The 20693-nt window shown below is 39.0% G+C and overlaps 1 protein-coding gene across 4 annotated transcripts; it reads left to right on the forward strand.

The window, feature by feature from the left end:
• Positions 1-1926: 1926 nt before the first annotated feature.
• On the forward strand, positions 1927-20427 carry ctage5 (CTAGE family, member 5). 4 transcript variants are annotated; one of them, XM_017475987.3, is made up of 28 exons: positions 1927-2180; positions 2521-2654; positions 3610-3702; positions 3803-7484; positions 7769-8053; positions 9230-9333; positions 11374-11505; positions 11955-11976; positions 12064-12152; positions 12444-12515; positions 13959-14069; positions 14175-14246; positions 14600-14827; positions 15055-15151; positions 15255-15301; positions 15409-15499; positions 15738-15876; positions 16516-16617; positions 16802-16862; positions 17081-17116; positions 17660-17727; positions 17839-17909; positions 18108-18254; positions 18474-18581; positions 18708-18800; positions 18974-19026; positions 19287-19422; positions 19510-20427. In XM_017475987.3, the coding sequence occupies exons 1-28, from the start codon at positions 2072-2074 to the stop codon at positions 19689-19691; spliced, it is 6564 nt and encodes a 2187-aa protein (XP_017331476.1). In that variant the 5' UTR covers positions 1927-2071; the 3' UTR covers positions 19692-20427. The 4 variants fall into 4 exon arrangements, with proteins under 4 accessions (XP_017331476.1, XP_047013460.1, XP_017331478.1 ...); XM_047157504.2 differs by having other exon boundaries at positions 9233-9333; XM_017475989.2 differs by having other exon boundaries at positions 1931-2180; positions 3803-5483.
• The last annotated feature ends 266 nt before the right edge of the window (positions 20428-20693 follow it).

Here is a 20693-nt window from a genome sequence, read left to right on the forward strand (position 1 = left end):
AGCAACCGGTTATAGAGACATATAGAAACTGTATTGATCCCGATGGAAATCCAAATATGTGCGATACATTTTTTACGTATAATAATGAGGGATTTGTCTGTAAAGGACTCGATGTATTAAAAAAAACAATACAAATCTAAAGTTACACCAACAATCATTAAACACAGATACCTTTATTGTAGTTTCACTGGCTAGCTGGCATTAGCATTATTAACTAATATTTGCTCGCACTGCTAGCTATGTAGCAAGCTATTTTATTTATTTTAGCAAGCTAGATGAGGAATGACATCTTGAAGTTAAAAAAAAAAAATCTGGATTTTTTTTAATGAATATGTAGTCCATACACAAAACACAAAGATATCCACATATCTTAGCATTTTTAACTAGTTCTTGCTAGCATTTCATGCCAGCTAGTTAGAATTAGCAAACATTTTTAGCAAGCTAGCTGAGAAAGATCCTGAAGAAATTAATAATGATAATATTTATACAAATAATAATAAAAGAAAATCTATAAAGGTTATAATTCATATATAATCCCTACACAATATACAAAGATATTCATGTGTAGCTGAGAACGATATCCTGAGGTGAAAAAAAGAGCTTAAAGCTTTAAACTCAATTTATGGAAATTTACAGCAGTTGTACAGAGTTCAATCATACATGAATAAAGTTGTATAAAATCCACAACTGCTACCTGGGCACTTCACATTAAATATAACTTTATAACCTTGGGACGTTTTTATTTAGAACTGAATATTAAGTTTAATTTTAGATTAGGCTCATGGCCTAATACACAATGTGTAAAAATGGAATGATTAGAAATAATCTGAAATATAAAAATATAACATTTTGTATGTAACTGGGGCATTTGTTTGTTTGTTTGTTTGTTTGTTTGTGTGCTATAACAAAATATGTTGACTGTCCTAGTTTACTATTCTGAACTGATTCTTGTTAATTTCATATCTGAATGTTTGAATTGTACAGTAATATCATTTAAATTGACACTAGTTTATTGTTATACAGTAATCTAATTTAATTATACAGTCATTTATTTAATGTTATAGCAAATTGACAGGTTTTTTTGTTTGTTTTGTTTTTTGTTTTAGTGTAGGCCACTTCCTCTAGTTCTATTAGCTCCATTAGTTCTATTAGCTCCATTAGATCTATGTGCTCTTTCTCGACGCTCCCTAAAAGATCTTCAGACTTTTGATCAGTGATTTGGTTCACTCAGCAAAACCTACGAACCAAGGTACACACACACACACACACACACACACACACAAGTTAAAAAAAAAAAAAAGTCCTCCTCTTCACTGTTAAATACTTTCTTTCTGTAAAATATAATCACAAATTATTTTGACAGTTTTTTGCAGGCAGTTTGTTTGCAATCCTAAATATTGTGATAAAGAATCTTCTGTGTGTTGTAGAAATGTTTTAGTTTGGTGATGTGATGTTTTGGTCGTTTCGCTCAGCTGTATATAAAATCAATTTGAAGTTTTACAGAATATTTCAGCATTCATTAGACTGAGTGAAATGTCACACTAAGTGTTTAAAAATATATATTTTTTACATTTGTAACATGTTTTACGTAGTATAATAAACTAAAGAATTCAAATTAGTGTTCACTTAATTAAATGAATTTAACACTTAGATTAATTTTGCTTAATTAAAATCGAATCAAACAAAAATGAATGTTCGTTTCTAGCAGTTGAAAAAGGGCTTAAATTTGGTTCATCTGACCAAAAAGGTTTGTAAAGTGCTGCTGTTTACTGACACTGAACAATATGAAATCTGAATTTTATGTGAACATTGACGATCATTTTCAGTAGAACATTCGTGGCTGCGGTGAGACACAGAGACGAGCGGGTCGTAGTTGTTGTCCTGTGTGCTGTAACTTCCTGCAGTAACGTGTTAATGATTGACTTTCAGTAACCTCTGATCCGCTCTCAGACTCGGCCTCGTCCTCAATCACTGCTCCTGCTCCTATTTTACCTGTTTTTACTTCTTTTTCTTTTTTGGAAATGAAGGCACGCAGATGCTGATCTGAAACTGATGTGAAACTTCCAGCACCATGACCGCTGTACTCAACTTTATTCTAGTGCAGTTTATTCTCAGTTTGGTGCTACAGAGTTCAGGATTAATGTCTGATTATAAAACGTGTGGAGACGACGCATGTGCACGTGAGTGATTATTATTATTATTATTATTATTATTATTTCTCTCAGACACTGAGACGAGTTGAGATTCTGCTTTACTATTTATTTCCTGATGATTTCTAATGAATATTTTAATAATAACAGTGTGATGATATGTTGCTATGACTGTATACTGTGATAAATAATTCTGAAATATTTTATGATTAATGTTCTGTTTCATGATTGATATTTTACTGTACAGTTATAATTATTGGTTTATTATTATTATTATTATTATTAGTAGTAGTAGTAGTAGTATAATACAAAATGCAGAGCTTGCTAGAGGTTTACTTCAGTTGATTTGATTTTCCTGTCCGTGTTAAAGGCCAGATGTGCCGTGTTCAGGCGCTGAGAGATCATCACGCTCAGGACTGCAGGTTTCTCAGCTTTAAAAAAGGCGACATGATCGACGTTTACTACAAACTCACACGGAAAAGGAGCGACCTGTGGGCTGGAAGTGTGAGAATTCTTACTCATTCATTACTCGTGGTCTTTCTTTCACCAACAGAAAAAAAAACATGAAATGAATTGTTAAGGATTAATTTTAGGGTTTAGAGTTAGTTAATACATAGACTGGGTTCGCTTAAGTGTGTTAGCATGAGCTTTGGGCAAGGATTGTGAGATTATTTACAATGTGTTTTTTGTCTGTTTGTTTGTTTGTTTGTTATTATTGTTAGTGTGAACTTTTATGGTTTAGGATTAGCATTTAGAGTTACATGTATTTTTATTTATTTTTTTCTTAAATGAATTGTAAACATTTTGCATTTGTAGATAATTAACAATTTGAGTTTAGAATGTAGATTTATGCTAAGTGTTTAGGATTATTGTTTAGTACTGCTGAAATTTGTGTAGGATTAGCATTAAGGTTAATGATTATGGTTAGCATTTAGAGTCAGTGATTAGCATTTAGGATAGTTGGTGTTTAACATTTAAGGTTTTATGATATAAAGTTAGTATTTAGAGATTTAGAGTTAGAATTTAGGGTTTATAGTTAGTGTTTAGGTTTTAGAGTTAGTGTTTAGTTTTAGAGTTAGCATTTAGGCTCAGACTTAGCATTTAAGGTATATAGTTAGTGTTTAGGTTCCGAGTTAGCATGTAGGGTTTAGAGTTAGCGTTTAGGTTCAGACTTAGCTTTTAAGGTTAAGAGTTAGCATTTAGGGTTTAGAGTCAGCATTTAGGCTCAGACTTAGCATTTAAGGTATAGAGTTAGCCTTTAGGGTTTAGGGTTAGCATTTAGGCTCAGACTTAGCATTTAAGGTATAGACTTAGCATTTAGGGTTTAGAGTTAGCATTTAATTAGCATGACCTATGTGTCATTAGGGTAAGTTCACTTCTTCCCCTCTTCCTGCTGTTTCAGGTGTTTTTTTATTTTGGACTGAAGCACAAACGTGCATGGTTTGTGTTTATTTTTCAGACAGATAAGCAGTTTGGTTATTTTCCCAAAGATGCTGTGAAAATCGATGAAGTTTTTGTTGATGAGGAAAAGGAAATCGAGATGAGAACTCAGGTAAAGGTTTACGGAGGATAACACAACAGGGACAAAAAGATCTTACACTGTTCTGTTTGTCGCCAAGGTGTTACGACTCACACAAATATTTCCTTTTCAGAAAACAGACTTCTTCTGTATGGATGCATTCGGGACAATAATCGCGAGCGATGAAGAATTCGAAGATCAAAGTTCGGAGTTCGGAGATCAAACCGCCGAGTCTGAAGAATTAGGTAACAGTGATTTTGATGATCGAGTCTCCAAAGCATCCGAAACAAATGACAATGTCGAAACAAGGCACGTTGATAACGATAATAAAGACAGAGGGAAACCTGAACAAAGCGGATCTTCATGGATCGGATCTGCTGTTAGCGGATGGTTTGCTAACGATCCTGATAAAGCAGGAAATGGAAATAAAGAGCAGGAGAACTTTAAGAGCAGAAAACTGGCCTTGGACTTGGACCAGCTGGACAAGGAGGAGAGACAAACTGAACTTCTCGACTGGATTGGAGATGGACTGACCAACACTTTTGGATTTGGGAAAAAAGATTTACATGCTAACGCCAAGGATGAAACAGAGAATAATGAGGATTTGCCTAATGAACAGCCCAGTTACTTGCTGAGAAATGGGATAAAAAATGTTTTACATTTTGGAGGAGGAGACGCACCACGTTTTGAAACCGAAAAACCGAGTCAGGATGAAAATATGCAAAATCTAAGAGAACAGCAGGAAGCAACGAGTCTTAAAGCTGAAGACCCGGCTGAGACGATCACTAAAAATGAGAAAATTGGTGACAAGAAGGATGCAGGATGGTACGACAGCGTCTATAACAGAATCACAAACTTTTATGGAGATCCTTCTGATAAAAGTGAAGCTAGTAAAGATGAAGGAAAAGAGAGTTTAAGCGATCGAGGCGTAGACATAGATGAAGTCACGATTTCCAAGGATGAAAAAAATCCAGAACCGAGATCAGAATCGTTTCTGATTCAGGACTCGCAAAGTGACCGAAATACAGCAAACCCAGACGAGAAACAGGAAGTGACAAGCCAGGACCACTCGGATGAAACCAGTCAGGTCGGTGAAGCATGGTACGGAAGCGTCTATAACAGAATTACAGGATTTTATGGAGACACTCCTGATGGAAATGATGCTCCTGATAAGAGCGATGTTATTGAAAACGTTAGAGGAGATCCTCGGGTAACATCTGAAACCGAGGACGTACCGTCAAGCCAAGACGAGCAGCTGGAAAAGAGTGATCACACTGCTGAGAAAGCGAATGAGAATAATAATACAGGGTGGTACGACAGGGTCTACAGCAGAATTACCAACGTGTATGGAGATACATCTGACAAAAATGATGTTCCTGAAGTCATGAAAGATGTCGAGAGCCAAACACAGAGTGAAAACACCAAAGACACGTCGTCACCATCCATATTTTCTATGAATGGCCTGTCATCTGTGATTGGCGGCCTAAGATCGCCTTCTAAAGGAGCAGGAAGTGATGATACCGAACTGAGTGAATCGGTCACATCAGAGCTGAGTCTGACACAGTCTCATGCCTCCGCTGATCAAAGTGACACCATGACATTAAAGAGTGACGATGATGACACTGAGGATCCAGGACTGAGTGAAAAAGAAAACACTGATAACTATATGGGCAATGAACAAAACCGGGATACATCACAGTCCATATTTTCAGTTGATCGCCTATCAATGATGATTGATGTCCTAAAATCGCCATTTAAGCCCAAGGATCCTGGAGATAAAGAAGAAAACGATGGAGAAAAGACTCCAGACACAGGTAAGGAAGGACAGAGCGATAACGATGATGAAAGCGATAATGATGATGAGCTTAGTGTTAGAACGATTAGTGAAATATCCACCCAGGGAGCTGCTTTGGGTAGCAAACATGAAGAAGAAGAAGAAGAAGAAGAAGAAGAAGAAGAAGAAGAAGAAGAAGAAGGAATTGTGCACGAAGTAAATGTAGACTCTAATAAGCAGGATATGGGTGGTGATGGTGAAAATATCTCCACAGATATTAGTGCAAGTTTAAATGATATATGTGTGGATATAGAGGAGTTAAATGATCAATCTGATGCGGGTTCGGCTCGTATTTCCACGGGCCACAGTAAGAACATGACGTCAGTGCTTCATACTGATGAGACTGAGGCACTAACAGAGGAACCGGGTTGGACTGAGTTAGCCGAACACATTGCAGACACATCAAAAAGCCGTGAAGCTGACGCAAATACAAACATCGTTAATAAAAGCATTCCTGGGAAATTTAGAGATATTCCTGGTGAAGAAGACCCACAGTCTGAGAGTGAGACTGGATCAGATTCAGGTCTTCAGGTCAGGACAGATCTTTTAGAGAACAACTCTGAGACTGTAGATGAATCTGATGAAGCTCAGGATGAAAGTGAAGCAGCAGACGTGTTACTTGAGACAGAAGAGGCAGGTATGAAGGTGATGAGAAGTGAGGCGGAGCAAACCATTTATACAGAGTCTAACGATGAGAAATACGGTGTAGATGTTACTCAGATGGAGTATGGTGGAGAAAAGGAAAGTGGTGATGCGACACAAATAGAGTATGGTGGAGAAAACAACAGTGTGGACATTACTCGAATGGAGTATGATGAAGAAAGAGAAAGTGGTGACATTATTGAAATGGAGCATCATGGAAAAAAAGAAGGCGCTGACGTTACTCAAATGGAGTCTGGTGGAGAAAATGAAGCCATAGATGCTACTCAAATGGAAACTGATGGAGAAAAGGAAAGTTTAGACATTACTCAAATGTTGACTGTTGAAGAAAATGAAGTTGGAGTTACTCAAGTGGAGTATTCTGGAGCACAAGAAGATGTAGATGGTGCTCAAATGGAGTCTGGTAGAGAAAATAAAAGTAAAGACATTACTCAAGTGGAATATTCTGGAGGAAAGGATGAAGTAGACACTACTCCAATGGAGTCTGGTGGAGACAAAAGTGGTGAGGTTACTCAAGTGAAGTATGCTGGAGGACACGAAGGTGTAGAAAGTACTCAAATCGAGACTGATGGAGAAAAAGAACGTGTAAACATTACTCAAATGGAGTATGGTGGAGAAAAAGGAGGAGATAGTACTCAAGTAGCATCTGATGGCGAGAAAAACGGCGTCAACTTTACTCAAAAAGAGTCTGATGGAGACAAAGAAGATGTAGACCTTATTCAGAAAGAACAGCTGAGTGTATACACTGCACATAGTTTAGAAAACACTTACAGCATCTCTGAGACCAAACAGAACCTGGAGATTGATTCTGATGATTCCAGAGAGTCTGAGAAATGTGAAAGTGCTGTGGAAAAACAGGCTGAAATCACACCGAAGAACAAACGAGATAAAATCCCATCAACAGACGGCTCTACTGAACGTTCCAGTACATCTGATGGAGATCAAAATGATCATGTCAGTAAAAAAAACGGAGATAAAACGGAGGACGTTAAACGCCACAAAGCACGTATGTCAGCTCAGACACAGAAACGTACATATCCCAACTTACAAGCTCATCTCAGTGAGGAGGACATACAGGATCTACTGAAGTTCTTCAGTGGAGAAACGTTATCACAGCTGGATTTCATCATCGGACACTCTGAATATATTACCAGTGAACAGCTTGCTGAGCTTCATGACTTTGAACAAACACTGGAACATCTTTTGAAAACCAGAAATCAAGAAATCAAGCCATCGCTACAAACCATACGCACTGTCTTAGCGAACCTAAGGAAGACATTTATACCCATGATAGCAGATGGCAGTGTAGATAAAAGCCCAGGTATTAATATCTATATAACATTTATTTATTTATTTATTTTTACTTATTTAATTATTTTTCTCCTTGTGCATCAATATGAGATAAGTTCCCTTTAGGAACCCTTGAGGAACCTTTTCTTCACACCGATCTAAATACAGTTATCGATTTCTTCTCATTGTTATAAGTGTAGTAGTAGTGGGTCAAGTTAAATAATCTTGAGGATGTTTAGTTCTTAGTAGAACTAATGAAGTACTTCACATGAACCTCAAAAAATCCTTCACGCTTTCATGTGTCTCTCGCAACAGATCCGAGTCGGACCGAGTGTGTTAGTGAAACATGTGTGAGCACAACGGAGAACACGCCAATCTCTGAACAAGACATGGTACAGGACAACAATATGGACAACAATACGGACAACAGCTCCAGTATAAATGACTCGGACAGCTTAATGAGTAAATCACTCTCTAATGACCAAGAAGTCGTCACTGACAAGAGTCAAATATTAGACGATGAAGACCAGAAATCTACTCTTCATCCGGACACCAACATTATCACAGAAGAGTTTCTGGAACCTGAAGAATCCCAAAACGGTAAACATTCCATTAGTACACCACAGTGTTGCTGAGTTCTGGAGTGTGATTGGACAAAAGGTGTTGATTCATTTTCTCTAACAGCAGCTCTGACAGTAGCGCAGGTTTAAATTAATGCGCTCGTTCTAATCAAATACATGATCGTTTCTATAGTAACAGCTCATTCACAGGGACGTGTACAGTGGTCGCGCCACTGATAATAAACGGATTTAAAAACCTGTGTAATCGTTGATATGGTGAAGTTTTCTGTAACAGAGGTAACGCTGTAACTTTAAGTTTTCTCACATCTTCAGTTCCCAACCTGTACTTTCAATATATGCGATTATCATCGAAAAATCCTTGCATTTGTTAATAATAATAATAATAATAATAATAATAAAAAGAAGAACTTTATTTATAGTGCATGTGGCAGCTCACACTGCCGTACAATCAAGTAGTAAAATTAAATGTAATGAAAAGTAATGAAACACAAAGGTAATGAAAATGTAAGTAGAAAACAAAGAGTAAAAAGATAAAAAGTACACAAATATAGAATAAAATTAACTATATTAAAAAGAGGGCACATGGTGGCTTAGTGGTTAGCATGTTCGCCTCACACCTCCAGGGTCTGGGGTTCGAGTCCTGCCGTGGCCCTGTGCATGTTCTCCCTGTGCTGTGGGGGTTTTCTCTGGGTACTCTGGTTTCCTCCCCCAGTCGAAAGACATGCATGGTAACCTGATTGGCTTGTCTGTAGTGTATGAATGGGTGTGTGAGTGTGTATGTGATTGTACCCTGCTATGGACTGGCACTCTGTCCAGGGTGTACCCCGCCTTGTCCCTGATGCTCCCTGGGATAAGCTCCAGGTTTCCCTGTGACCCTAAAAAGGATAAGCAGTATAGAAGATGGATGGATGGATGGATTATTTTAAAACATATGTCATGAAAATAAAATGATGTGATAGATTGATAGTCACAGGAATGTTAGTATGATACTAATGCAGGAAATAAAGCTGACAACAAAAGGGCCAAACAAATTTAACTCTTGGCATCTGACTCGGTAAATAAAAACACAGCTTCCTTGATTAAATAAACGAATCCTTCATTTTGATCATCCTTCAAGAGTAATTAGTGTATACTACTTTAGACCTTTGTGTATTTAATCCACTCAGATTATCTGAAACTGTTTTCTTTTTGACAGAAGGAGTTCTGCATCTATATACGATTTTTGTTGCTGAATTCACAAGCACTGCGTTCACGTACATGGTGAAGGAAAGTGAACGTGTGAAACAAGCCATATTTAAGGTAGGACCAGGAGTCAGATCCACCCTCTGCTCCTTTAAGACTACACTCCAGTCTAGAGGTGTTCACTTGACATGTCACCAAATGCAGTTCAAAACAAAAGTTAGACTCTGGTAATGTTCATGTTAAGGTTCATGTTAATCTTATAGCACATCAAGTGAGGAGTTTAAAAATGGACACTGAAGAAGATCAGAAGGTGAGTATGAGCAACTAAAAAAAAAAAAGGTGTGAGTAAAAAGAAGGGTGTATTTTTAGTGGACTGATTAAAATCACTGACAGGTCTGGTAGTACAAGTAAGGCTCAGGTGTTCAAATGACCTGGTCAGCTAAACTTTTAATGATTCGTTATTCCTTTTTTGAAATAACATGATCCGAATAAAATATTAGTTTGGAGCTGAGCTATATTTATATTCACATTTTGAAACTTTACACCGACATTAAACCGGAGAATTGTGTACGAATGCCTTGCGCATGCGCAGAACGCCTTAGCACGTAGCCATTGTGGCGTTTTATTATTGGTGACGTGTGGAATAAACCATGTGGCACTTCACAGGGGTGTCATCTCTCTTTAGTGTTCGAGGTGATGAAACAAAAAAAAAGAGACGATTTCAACTCTAAAACAATTGACGCGTCGTACGGTCTATAGGATGGATTAAAATGAATAAAAATGTGCTTTGATTATGCTGCGACTTTTATTTTAGACTCAAGTGTGACCCGTTTCCCCCTCGAGCTGATACAGTGCAGAGCTCTGACTCTCTGCGCACTGCGCATGCGCATGCCGCTATGGAGCGACAACAGATGGAATAAGTAGAGATAAACAATTAAATAAAAGTAGCGTCGGCTTATATCAGACTAAAATCTGATCTGATCATGGCAGAAGGATTTAATAATGTCTCTGATGTTGTGGAGGTGAATGATACTAAAGGAAGCGCGAACATTTATTACACTCTTGCGATGGAGAAGATAAGGGATGTAAGTGCCAACTCTTCGTTCGTGTTTTGTTTATTATTATTCATTTTTAACGTTGTTCTTGAAATGATTTCTTAAAATAATGTACTTTTGAAGTGTCATTTTCATGTATTGATAATAAGAGACCTAACAGTATGATTAGAAACACTAATAACTGCTCATCGCCTTTATTTATTTATTTATTTATTTATTTATTTATTTATTCTGGCAATATTGTTGTTATTGTTGTTGTTTTTACATCTTATTTCAGTTAACAGTTTTTAATAAAAACGAAAAAACAAAACAAACATAAAATAGTCAATGAATCCACAAATGGGATCAATTACAATAATCCACTCATATGAAGCAGTTTCATTTTCATTATTTTACTTCCTCACTCACATGTGGTTGTCCGTGTGAAATTTGTATAGACTTCTACATGATCTAGGGATTTTCTAATCTTCTTCTGAACATCTGATGCTAAAACCTGTGAGATTTCAGGAAGATGAGACCAAATGACTGAAATAAACAGGTTCGAGTGACGTCCACACCACAGCGGCAGGTGGATCTGGACAGAAAAGTCGCTTTATCACTCCTGAATTAATGACATTTTCATTTATTAAATCACAATGATGAGGATTTAATAAATGAATCATAATCTATATTATCCCAGTTTTTAAACCCACTCCTCATTTGCCCCAAGAGGACCACATTCTGTCTTTTCAGCTTCATCATTTTTATTTGAATGACATCATTTGTTTCTCTGCACACACGGATAATGTTAATATTAATAATTCAGCCCGTGTTTTGGTATTGTGTTATTGTCAGAGATATGTGCTCGAATCCTTTTAAATACAGGACCTTAGAAGCCCGTTGTTGTGCTGCTTTCCAAATTTTCAAATAGGGAGAGATTTTAATCTGAGAAACACAAACACAACACGATAAAATAAACTTAGGCAAAGTCTTCACACACAACGCTTCAGTTTGACGAGTGAGACAGCGAGCAAGCAGTTGTTCATGTGATATTGCGCAAAATACGATTTCAAGTTTCATCTTCCTCTTTTCATCGAAAGACTGACTTGTTGTGTCGTTGCAGGTCGTGATGTCACTTCCTGACGATATCCGACCCGGTCCTGATCTTTACGGGTTGCCGTGGGAAGCCGTGATCTTCACCGCCACGTTAGGTTTATTCACCTTCCTGCTCTTCACCTGCCGATTCGTCCAAGCAGTAAGTGACCAATAAAGTTCTCATAAAGAAGCTCAAAAGTCGTGGCACCCTGAGAACTATCGATTACACTAATCCATTCTCCTCAGCCGGATCTTACTGTACTCTTGAGAAACGCCAAAAATCTAGGATGATTATTACAGACTGTGGTCACTCCTAGTTATGATGATTTTTTTTTAAAAACATTATCGTCCTTAAATGAAGCACAATAGGATATTCTAGGTGAGCGAAATTTACAAATAGTGCTTCATCCATCCATCCATCCATCTTCTATACCGTTTATCCTTTTTTTCAGGGTCACGGGGAACCTGGAGCCTATCCCAGGGAGCCAAATAGTGCTTCAGTATAAAAGAAATAACATATCTTGAATGTGTACATTATCTGTAATAGAATTACCGTGTATTATACACTCCTGTGTAACCTGTGTCCTGTTTTCTTTTCTCTCACCGCAGATTAAGAGCAGATTATACTGCAGTAAGTCCTCTGTTCGAATCTCATATCGTTTGAATATTAGCTCTCGGCTCTGAATCGATTCTGACCGGCTCTCTCATTGGTTTCCAGGTAAAGAGAGGAAGATGGGACAGAAAGTGGCAGAGCTTCTGGAGGAGAAGTGTAAGGTTCTGGAGACGCTCAGCGAGTGCGAACACAAGGTGGGTGAGGGACAGATCACAGAAAGGAAAAGAAAGGTTTTCTCTAATTAAGGAAAACATCTGACGGACCCGTGTTATTGTGTCATCCAGTATAAGAGCCAATCAGGATCTGATATGCAAATGTTTCTAATGAGCTGAATATTCCCGCTACTTTTGTTCAAATATATTTTATTACACTGAGTTGCCAGTTTCTTAGTTATTTTATTTCACTTGCATTAAATCGAATTGTACCTGTTTCACAAGCTTATATTGACGTGTGTGTGTGTTTGTGTGTGTGGGTTCTCCTGACAGTTTAAGAAGCTGGAGACTGTGCTGCAGAATGGTGGACTTTCAGCTCAGGATTCAGAGAGAGAAGATTTGGAGGTAGAGCGAGCCTTACATGATGATTATCCACCATTTTTACTCCACTCTCTTGTATTCGCTTTAATTTACGTCACTCTACTTTATTCCCGTCCATCCAGTAAGCATTCTGCTGCATGCAAAATATTTCTCTTCATTATCTGTGTATTTTACATCTATCAGACATGTGAGTCACCAACAGGAATATGAGTCGAGTTAGTTTATCACGCCGAAGCATTAATATTACAGATAACTGAATATTAAAATGAGGCAGAACACACATCCCTGATCATTACATAATAGATGCGTAGACTGACAGATAGAAATACAGACCGGCGCCTTGTCACGATGTGTGTTTAGCAGCATTCAGGGCACCGTTTACTTTCAGGGAGAGACGATGAAATGGATAAAGTAGTAATCTTGTTTAAAGCTGCACAAACAGTAGCAAAGGAGCACTGTATCAGTAAAACCATACGAAGCACATGCGGAGTCTTTCTGCTTGGATTCCACAACAAAATGTAGGCAAGGCAGCTAAAACCCGGCCTTTAAAGCTACCCAGGCTGGATAAAAGTTCTAAATATAACGTTTTAGTACAACCCCAATTCCAAAAAAAGTTGGGACGCTGTGTAAAATGTAAATAAAAAAAAAGAACACAGTGATTTGCAAATCTCGTAAACCCATGTGTCATTCACAATAGAACAGAAAACATATCAAATGTTTAAAGTGAGGAAATGTACCGTTTTGGGGGGGGGGGGGGGGGGGGGAATAAGGTAATTTTGAATTTGACGTCTCAAAAAAGTTGGGACAGGGCAACAAAAGGTTGGGAAAAGTAAGTGTTTCTAAAAAGAAACAGCTGGAGGTACATTTTACAACTAATTAGGCTAATTGGGAACAGGTCAGTAAGATGATTTGGTATAAAAAGGGTATCTTAGAGAGGCGGGTTCTCTTAGAAGTAAAGATGGGAGGGGATCTGGATGGAAGCAGATGTTGCTCTAAAACCTGTATATACCTTTCAGCATTGATGGTGCCTTTCCAGATGTGCAAGCTGCCCATTCCATAGGCACTTCCTTAAAATGGTACATTTCTTCAGTTTAAACATTTGATATGTTTCCTATGTTCTACTGTGAATAACATAGGGGTTTATGAGATTTGCAAATCATTGCATTCTGTTCTTATTTACATTTTACACAGCGCCCCAACTTTTTTGGAATTGGGGTTGTACTATCTTTCATCATTTCTTTCGTGCAAACCTTTCAGTCAGATGAGTGAAGTCAATATCAACAACAACAACAACAATACTCTCAGATGTTTGTCTCATATTAGTGTAAGAATTACTAATACTCAAAGTTTTAATGCCCCCCCCCTTGTTGTAAACACAGACTTCAGTCTGATTGGAGTTATTCATCTTTAACACTAATATCTGTTTTTTTGTTTTGTTTTGTTTTGTTTTGATTTTTTTTTTTAAAGGCCATGTCGAAGAAGCTGGAGGAGGCGAATGCGCAGATGAAGAGTGATATGGAGAAAATGCAGGAGGAACTCGACACGCAGGACCAGCTCAGGAAACAGCAGGAAGAGCAGGTAGTGCATAATAAACATTTATTCATCACCTCTGACTTTTTATTTTTCATTGCTTTGATCTGGAAAAAAAAAATGGTCTGTTCTTTGTGTATGTGTGTGTTCCAGCTCACAAAACTGGAAGAGATGTTAAAAAAACTAGAGGACGAGGCCATGGAGCGCAAATCGCAGCTAGAACAGGTACAAGACCGTCTTTAATGTTGTTAATAATGAGTCAGGGGACAGCGGGTTCAAGCGCCACTGAGCAAAACTACAAAGGAAACGTATCAATTCACTCGTAACCCAAAACAAAAGTGGGCGTTTCCCGAGTCTCCGACGTTATTGGCTGATTGGAGCAGGAGTGTGATCTCAGAGACAGAACAGATAAATATCATTTCCTTCTCGTACGACTGGGTAAAACGTGTGTGTGTGTGTGTGTGTGTGTGTGTGTGTGTGTGTGTGTGTGTGTGTGTGTGTGTGTGTGTGTGTGTGTGTGTGTGTGTGTGTGTGTGTGTGTGTGTGTGTGTGTGTGTGTGTGTGTGTGTGTGTTCCAGGATAAAACAACTCTGAAAATCCACGAGATGAACACCAAGAGACTGCAGAAGAAACTCCAGGAAGTTAAAGAGGAGAACAGCATGCTATTGGAGAGCAAAGCACAGCTGGAGCAGGAGGCGGAGGGATGGAAGGAGCGACTGAGCGAGCTGGAGGAAGAGAAGAGGATGAGCGAGACGTCACACGACGGAATGATGGAGAACTGCTTGAATAAAGACGAGCGCATAAAGGTGCATTACTTCATCTGTCTCACTCTCACTCTCTCTCTCTCTCTCTCTCTCTCTCTCTCTCAATCTCAACATGTACCTTCTGCCAGAATCCATTGACCTTGAAACGTGTTTTTATTATATAGCCATAGAAACTGGCATGGCATTAAAAAAAACAAACTCTCTCTCTCTCTCTCTCTCTCTCTCTCTCTCTCTCTCTCTCTCTCTCTCTCTCTCACACACACACACAGTCTCTAACAGAGTGTCTGTTGAAGATGAGAGATTGGGACTCGGAGGAGGAGAGCGCTGCGAACGACACGGGCGGATCAGAGAACAAAAACTCCTCCGGTCTGAACGTTAAATCCTCATTTGAATTCTTTTAGTCGTAATAAACCGTAGATGATTCCAACAAACCGATCCGAGTGCTGATTTGATCGTTTCGTTCTCACAGATCTCAGGCAGAAACAGAAAGTGCAGAAACTGATCAGTGCTGCGAAGGTAGGGGTTCTAGTCCTACAGATGAGCGGAGCGGTCAACGTAAAGACTACGTCATATGAATTAAACGCCTAATGTGGAGCGTGCTCATCTTCTCATCTCCTTCACAGATGAGTGCAGATTTGAAGGCCATGGAGGAGGACAAGGGCCGAGTGTTCGCCAAACTCACGGATGAAATCAAAGCCAAGGAAGATCTTCAAGGTTTTTAGTCTTGTTTAGTTCACCCTGCTTTTGCTCCATATCACTTAACACCTCTTCAATACCTTTACGGTACACCGCTTTTCTTCAACTCCGCTTTATTTCACACCACATTCCTTCAGTCCTCACCTCACGCCCCTCTGTCCCAGTTCACACCGTTTTATGCCCTTCTACTCCACTCGGTTGTTCTCCTCTGTAACATCTGTACTGCTTCTTCTCTCTGTTCCGTTTTGCGTGTCAGCGAGTCTTGAGCAGCTGCAGCACGAGAAAGAATCTCTGGAGTCGGAGAGCTCCATGTACTCCAGTGAAATCGAGAAACTGCAGCACAAACTGCAGATCATGTCCGAGATGTATCAGGAGAACGAACTCAAACTGCACAGGTGAACACCAGAAGGTTTTTTTTAATTATTATAAAAACTGACTCTTTATTCCACACCTGTTTTTGTTTACTTGCCGAAGGCCGACATGTATCCAGTCACAACCCAGTGGATGTGTAATCCTTGCTCTGGCTTCCGCAGGATTTCCCGAAATTACGTTCAGTTGATCAAACTCGACATAACGGTCGCTAAAGACTACAATCAGAATGAATAAATAAATAAATAAATAAATAAATAAATGATTGAATAAAATAAGAAAACGATGCAAATTTTTTGACTCAATATTGACAAAGAAAATCCAGAACTCTTTAGATCCTGATAAAATGACGGAATTCTTGTACGTTCTTAAAACATATTCAGACCCCAGTTTCCAGGAAATATATGGTGCAAAATATAAAAGAAAAAGTCCGCATGATACTAAACTTTAGTGTTCTGTTAAACATACAGGAAAATAGATCGAATAGAACTGAAATGGAATAGAAAAAGCGTGCGCTTCCATTTCTGGAGCTTGTTCAACCTGCGTGTAACAAGCACCCAGTTATAGAGCAGAGATCAGTATAATATAATATAATAAATTACTGTTTAATATAGAATTCAATAGGAATTCAGGTGAACTGAAATGTTGTTGTTGTTGTTGTCCAGGATGTTAACGGTGGAGGAGAAGGAGCGCTCACAGAAAGAAGAGCAGCTCAACAAAGCTGGGAAGAAGATCAGCCTGGCTACAGATGAACTCAACTCTTACAGGTGTGTGTGTGTGTGTGTGTGTGTGTGTGTGTGTGTGTGTGTGTGTGTGTGTGTGTGTTATGTGGGCAAGCTCCATAGTGCTGTGAATCACGTACTGTAGTGATTATTTTCCTGGAATTATTCACCTTCTGAAACGATTCATTCTGTAGTGATTCTTTTTGTAACGATTTTTTATTTCACTCAGACAAAGATCCAAAGAGCTGGAGGAGGAGCTGGAGAAGACCAATCAGGCCTACAGAAACCAGGTACAGAAATTAGCCATGCCCACTTTCATCCTTCAATGCACTTAGTACATGCACGGGATAGGGGACGATATAAACACACACACGGTCCACACTCACCGTACAGAGCAACAGTATATAGCAGATCAGTCCCGAGTCCTAAATGAGGACAGAAGACGTCACGGTATAATAAAACCCTGGAGGCTGGGATTGATAGGAATATTTTTTTTGGTTCTTTTCAGATTGCTGCACATGAGAAAAAGGCTCATGATAACTGGGTGAGTTACTGTGCTGTGCATCATCATCATCATCATCATCATCATCATCATGTCACGCCTGTTTCTAGTGTATATACATAATATACATTCCACAGTGACTCCCTTTCTGTAATGATTCTGTTTCTGTAGTGAATTAATTTCTATAGTGTATGGAAAAAAATACTCATTTATTTGTTTGGTAATTAAAGTTCTTTTATAACACTGCACAGACAATTTGTAAACGACCCTACCACAGAGATTGATATTGTGTAGTGATTTGTACTGATTCTCATTGTATTATGTGGTGAATATTGTAATGTAGTGATTAGTGTACTGTAGTGATTCTCTTCCCGAAATGATTGGCATTTCATCGTGATTCATTTGTTGGAAATATTTACATTCTGGAATAATCGACACTCTGTAGTGACTCTTTTTCCGCAACGGTTCGCACTCTGTAGTGATTCTTTTTCCGCAATGATTTGTATAAGTTACTCATAATTCCCATTCCGAAGTCTTGTTGTTTAACACTTACTCTGATATTGTAATGTTCCTGTTGTGTTGTAGCTGGCTGCCCGAGCTGCAGATCGAGACCTCAGTGACGTGAAGAGAGAAAACTCAGTGCTGCGCCAGAGGTGAGGCGAACCACAAAAAACCTCGAAATATTTAATGAACCGACTGTACGTACTCTTACAGCGTGTTAATGTAGTGTTTTCATATTGATTTTGATTCTCGTCTGAGTGCAGATTAACGGACTGGCAGTTTAAACTGGAGCTGATGGAGAAAAATCCACAGGCTCGTGCACCGCAGTTTAGAGGTGAAACGTCATGAAAGACTTTTTTTCGTAATGATAATCGGGAATTAATACACTGCACTAGATGAAGGTGTGTGTGTGTGTGTGTGTGTGTGTGTGTGTGTGTGTGTGTGTGTGTGTGTGTGTGTGTGTGTGTGTGTGTGTGTGTGTGTGTGTGTGTGTGTGTGTGTGTGTGTGTGTGTGTGTGTGTGTGTTTAATAGTTAATCCTCCAGGTGAAAGATCTCCGTTCGGTCCGTCTCCACTCGGTCGCCCACCCTCAGAAACTCGGCCCTTCCTGTCCCCCCCGACGCTGATGGACGGGCCTCCCAGAGTCTCTCCACAGTTTCCCATGATGCCTGGCGGCAGAGGTGACCCCTCTATAAAAACACAATACTGTTATATTATTGTATAATATCACGTAACATTATTATCTTGTAAAATAATTTAGTTAAAAATAATTTTAGAAAATTAATAATAATTATCTTCAGAAAAATGTCTAACCTAAACACTTTTCATCCAGGTTCAGTTTGTTTATTTATTTTAAACTGCTTTACTTTGCTCTCTCTCGCTCGATCTCTCACTCACAGTGCCCCCTGGTGGTGTGGAAGGTGACAGGAGCATTTCTTACTCTGAAAGTGGCTCCCCGACATGGGAGAGAGAAAGGGAGAGAGAGCGCAGGAGTCTCGGCCCACCAGGTACCGTGATCAGCCCTCTGCTGTGGCATTATTGTTGACCCAAAGATTTTCTCTCGTCATCCCGACACGCTTGACTGACATCAGATTTGTTTATTAAAATCTAAATATTTACCTCGTCTATGGTAGGTCCAGATCCGGGACTCGTGTACAGAAGACCTCTCTCGGCCCCGTTCCTGCGAGCACCGCTTCCTCCTGAAGCCTACTACAATGAGAAATCGGGTAAAATCTATGTATTGGACTGCACTCATAATACTGTACAGAGTAACACACACCTCATGCGCTCAGCCAATCAGAACACTTCACGTGGGACTGCCGTTGGACCTTGTTGTGAAATATCCGTACACAGATTGACGTTCTTACAGCTTCTTTCTGCTTTTATGTTTTCTTTACAGATTCAGCATTCGGGGGAGAGGGTGCTGGCTTTAGAGAAAACGGGATCCGTGACGTATGTGTACTTCTATTCCCACATACACATTCCCAAATTTATCAAGCAGCCATGTTTATGGATAAATGTGCTGTTTATCAAAACCAGTGTTCCAGTTGTATTTGTGTTTTTTTTTTTTTTTTTTTTTTTTTTTTTTTTATGTATCTGATTTATTTTAAATCAGACACATGTCCTTTTATGTCCTTTAAATTCATTTTGTAAAATGCGTCCATGTTATTTTTTAAAGTTAATGTGTGTGTGTGTGTGTGTGTGTGTTACAGAGTGGACGCACGATGCCCGGTGCTGATATAAGGCCAGGGCCACTTCCTCCTTCTTCTTTTCCTCCATTTGACCCCCGAGACCCTCATTTTCCTCGTCGAGGTTACCGTCCCGACTTCTTCCGTCCTCCTCTGACCAGTGAGTTTGACTTCACACTGGAACCGCACATAAATATCGATGGCACCTGATTGGCTGCTTCCTAACTTGTGTCGATTTCATCCACAGTGCGAGGACCTCCTCCTCTTCCTCCTGGAGTTTTTCCCAGAATTCCACTTCCTCCCCGCATGGCATTTCCACCAATGAGACCTCTGGCTGATCATGTTTCATCCGAACCTCCATCCAGACCATCACCTCCAGGCAGTGAGCAGCCTCCTGAGCAACTTCCATCTGCACACGATGTCATTTGATCCCTTGCTCTATCTGTCAGTTTTCCTCCCTCTACCCTGTCTCCATTGTGTGTCCCTGTTTAATGCACCATTTCTGACTTCCCCTAAAAAATGTGTATCACCCCTATGTCACACAGCGAGGAGAGGTGCGTGGGTAACATGCAATGACTTCTGGGTCATTTCTGCTGATATCGGCTCGATCTCTCGGTACTAGAAATGCTCACTCGACAGCGACGTGGGATTCAATCTGAATTTATCTTTGGGAGGGAATTGAACAGGGGTGCATTGTGTCACTTCCTGTTCCTATATTCAAGGGCTGACTTTGTTGTCATGTGACTTCTTTGTGTCATCACATTTCATTTTTTGAATTTTTTTTACTGTAATAAAGAATTGACACCCGGACGAAGCTATTTAAACAGATTTCATTTCTGGTACATGGCTTTCTCCAGTGTGCTGATGGTGGTGTAGATATGGAGTAGATGTTTTGTCTTTTATGAAACCACATAGGACTCACAGGTCTTCATGCTTGTTGTAGTCATATTTAATAATTTTTACTTATAAATAATTAGATGAAAATGATGTGTAAATACTGCATTACGGTATTGTGAATAATGTGTACATACACAGAATGTAGTGAATTTTGAGAAACATAATGTGATGGTGCAGAACCATTCCTGTAGTTTGCAATATTTATAGAGCGGATGCTTTATCACAGAAATGCAAATGAGAACATTAATAAAAATTGTCCTTCTTTGAACAGTGTGTCTAAATTTGTGCCCTACTTGCCAAATACTTGATTTGTATCAGATGTATGCTGAACATGTTGTAGAAAATTATCTCCAATCTAAGTCAAAAACATGTTCGACAAGGGGTTGTAGATGTCAAAAGAAACCAAACTTTATTTAAGCAATAAAGTTGAGATGTCTGCAGACAATCTGAATTTGTGCAACATAACACGGGTCTTTTATACTATTCTGATTAGGGTGCTCATTTTAGGTGAGGTTTTCACCACAATTAATGACT

Source organism: Ictalurus punctatus, chromosome 9, assembly GCF_001660625.3.
Source record: "Ictalurus punctatus breed USDA103 chromosome 9, Coco_2.0, whole genome shotgun sequence".
Taxonomy (NCBI): domain Eukaryota; kingdom Metazoa; phylum Chordata; class Actinopteri; order Siluriformes; family Ictaluridae; genus Ictalurus; species Ictalurus punctatus.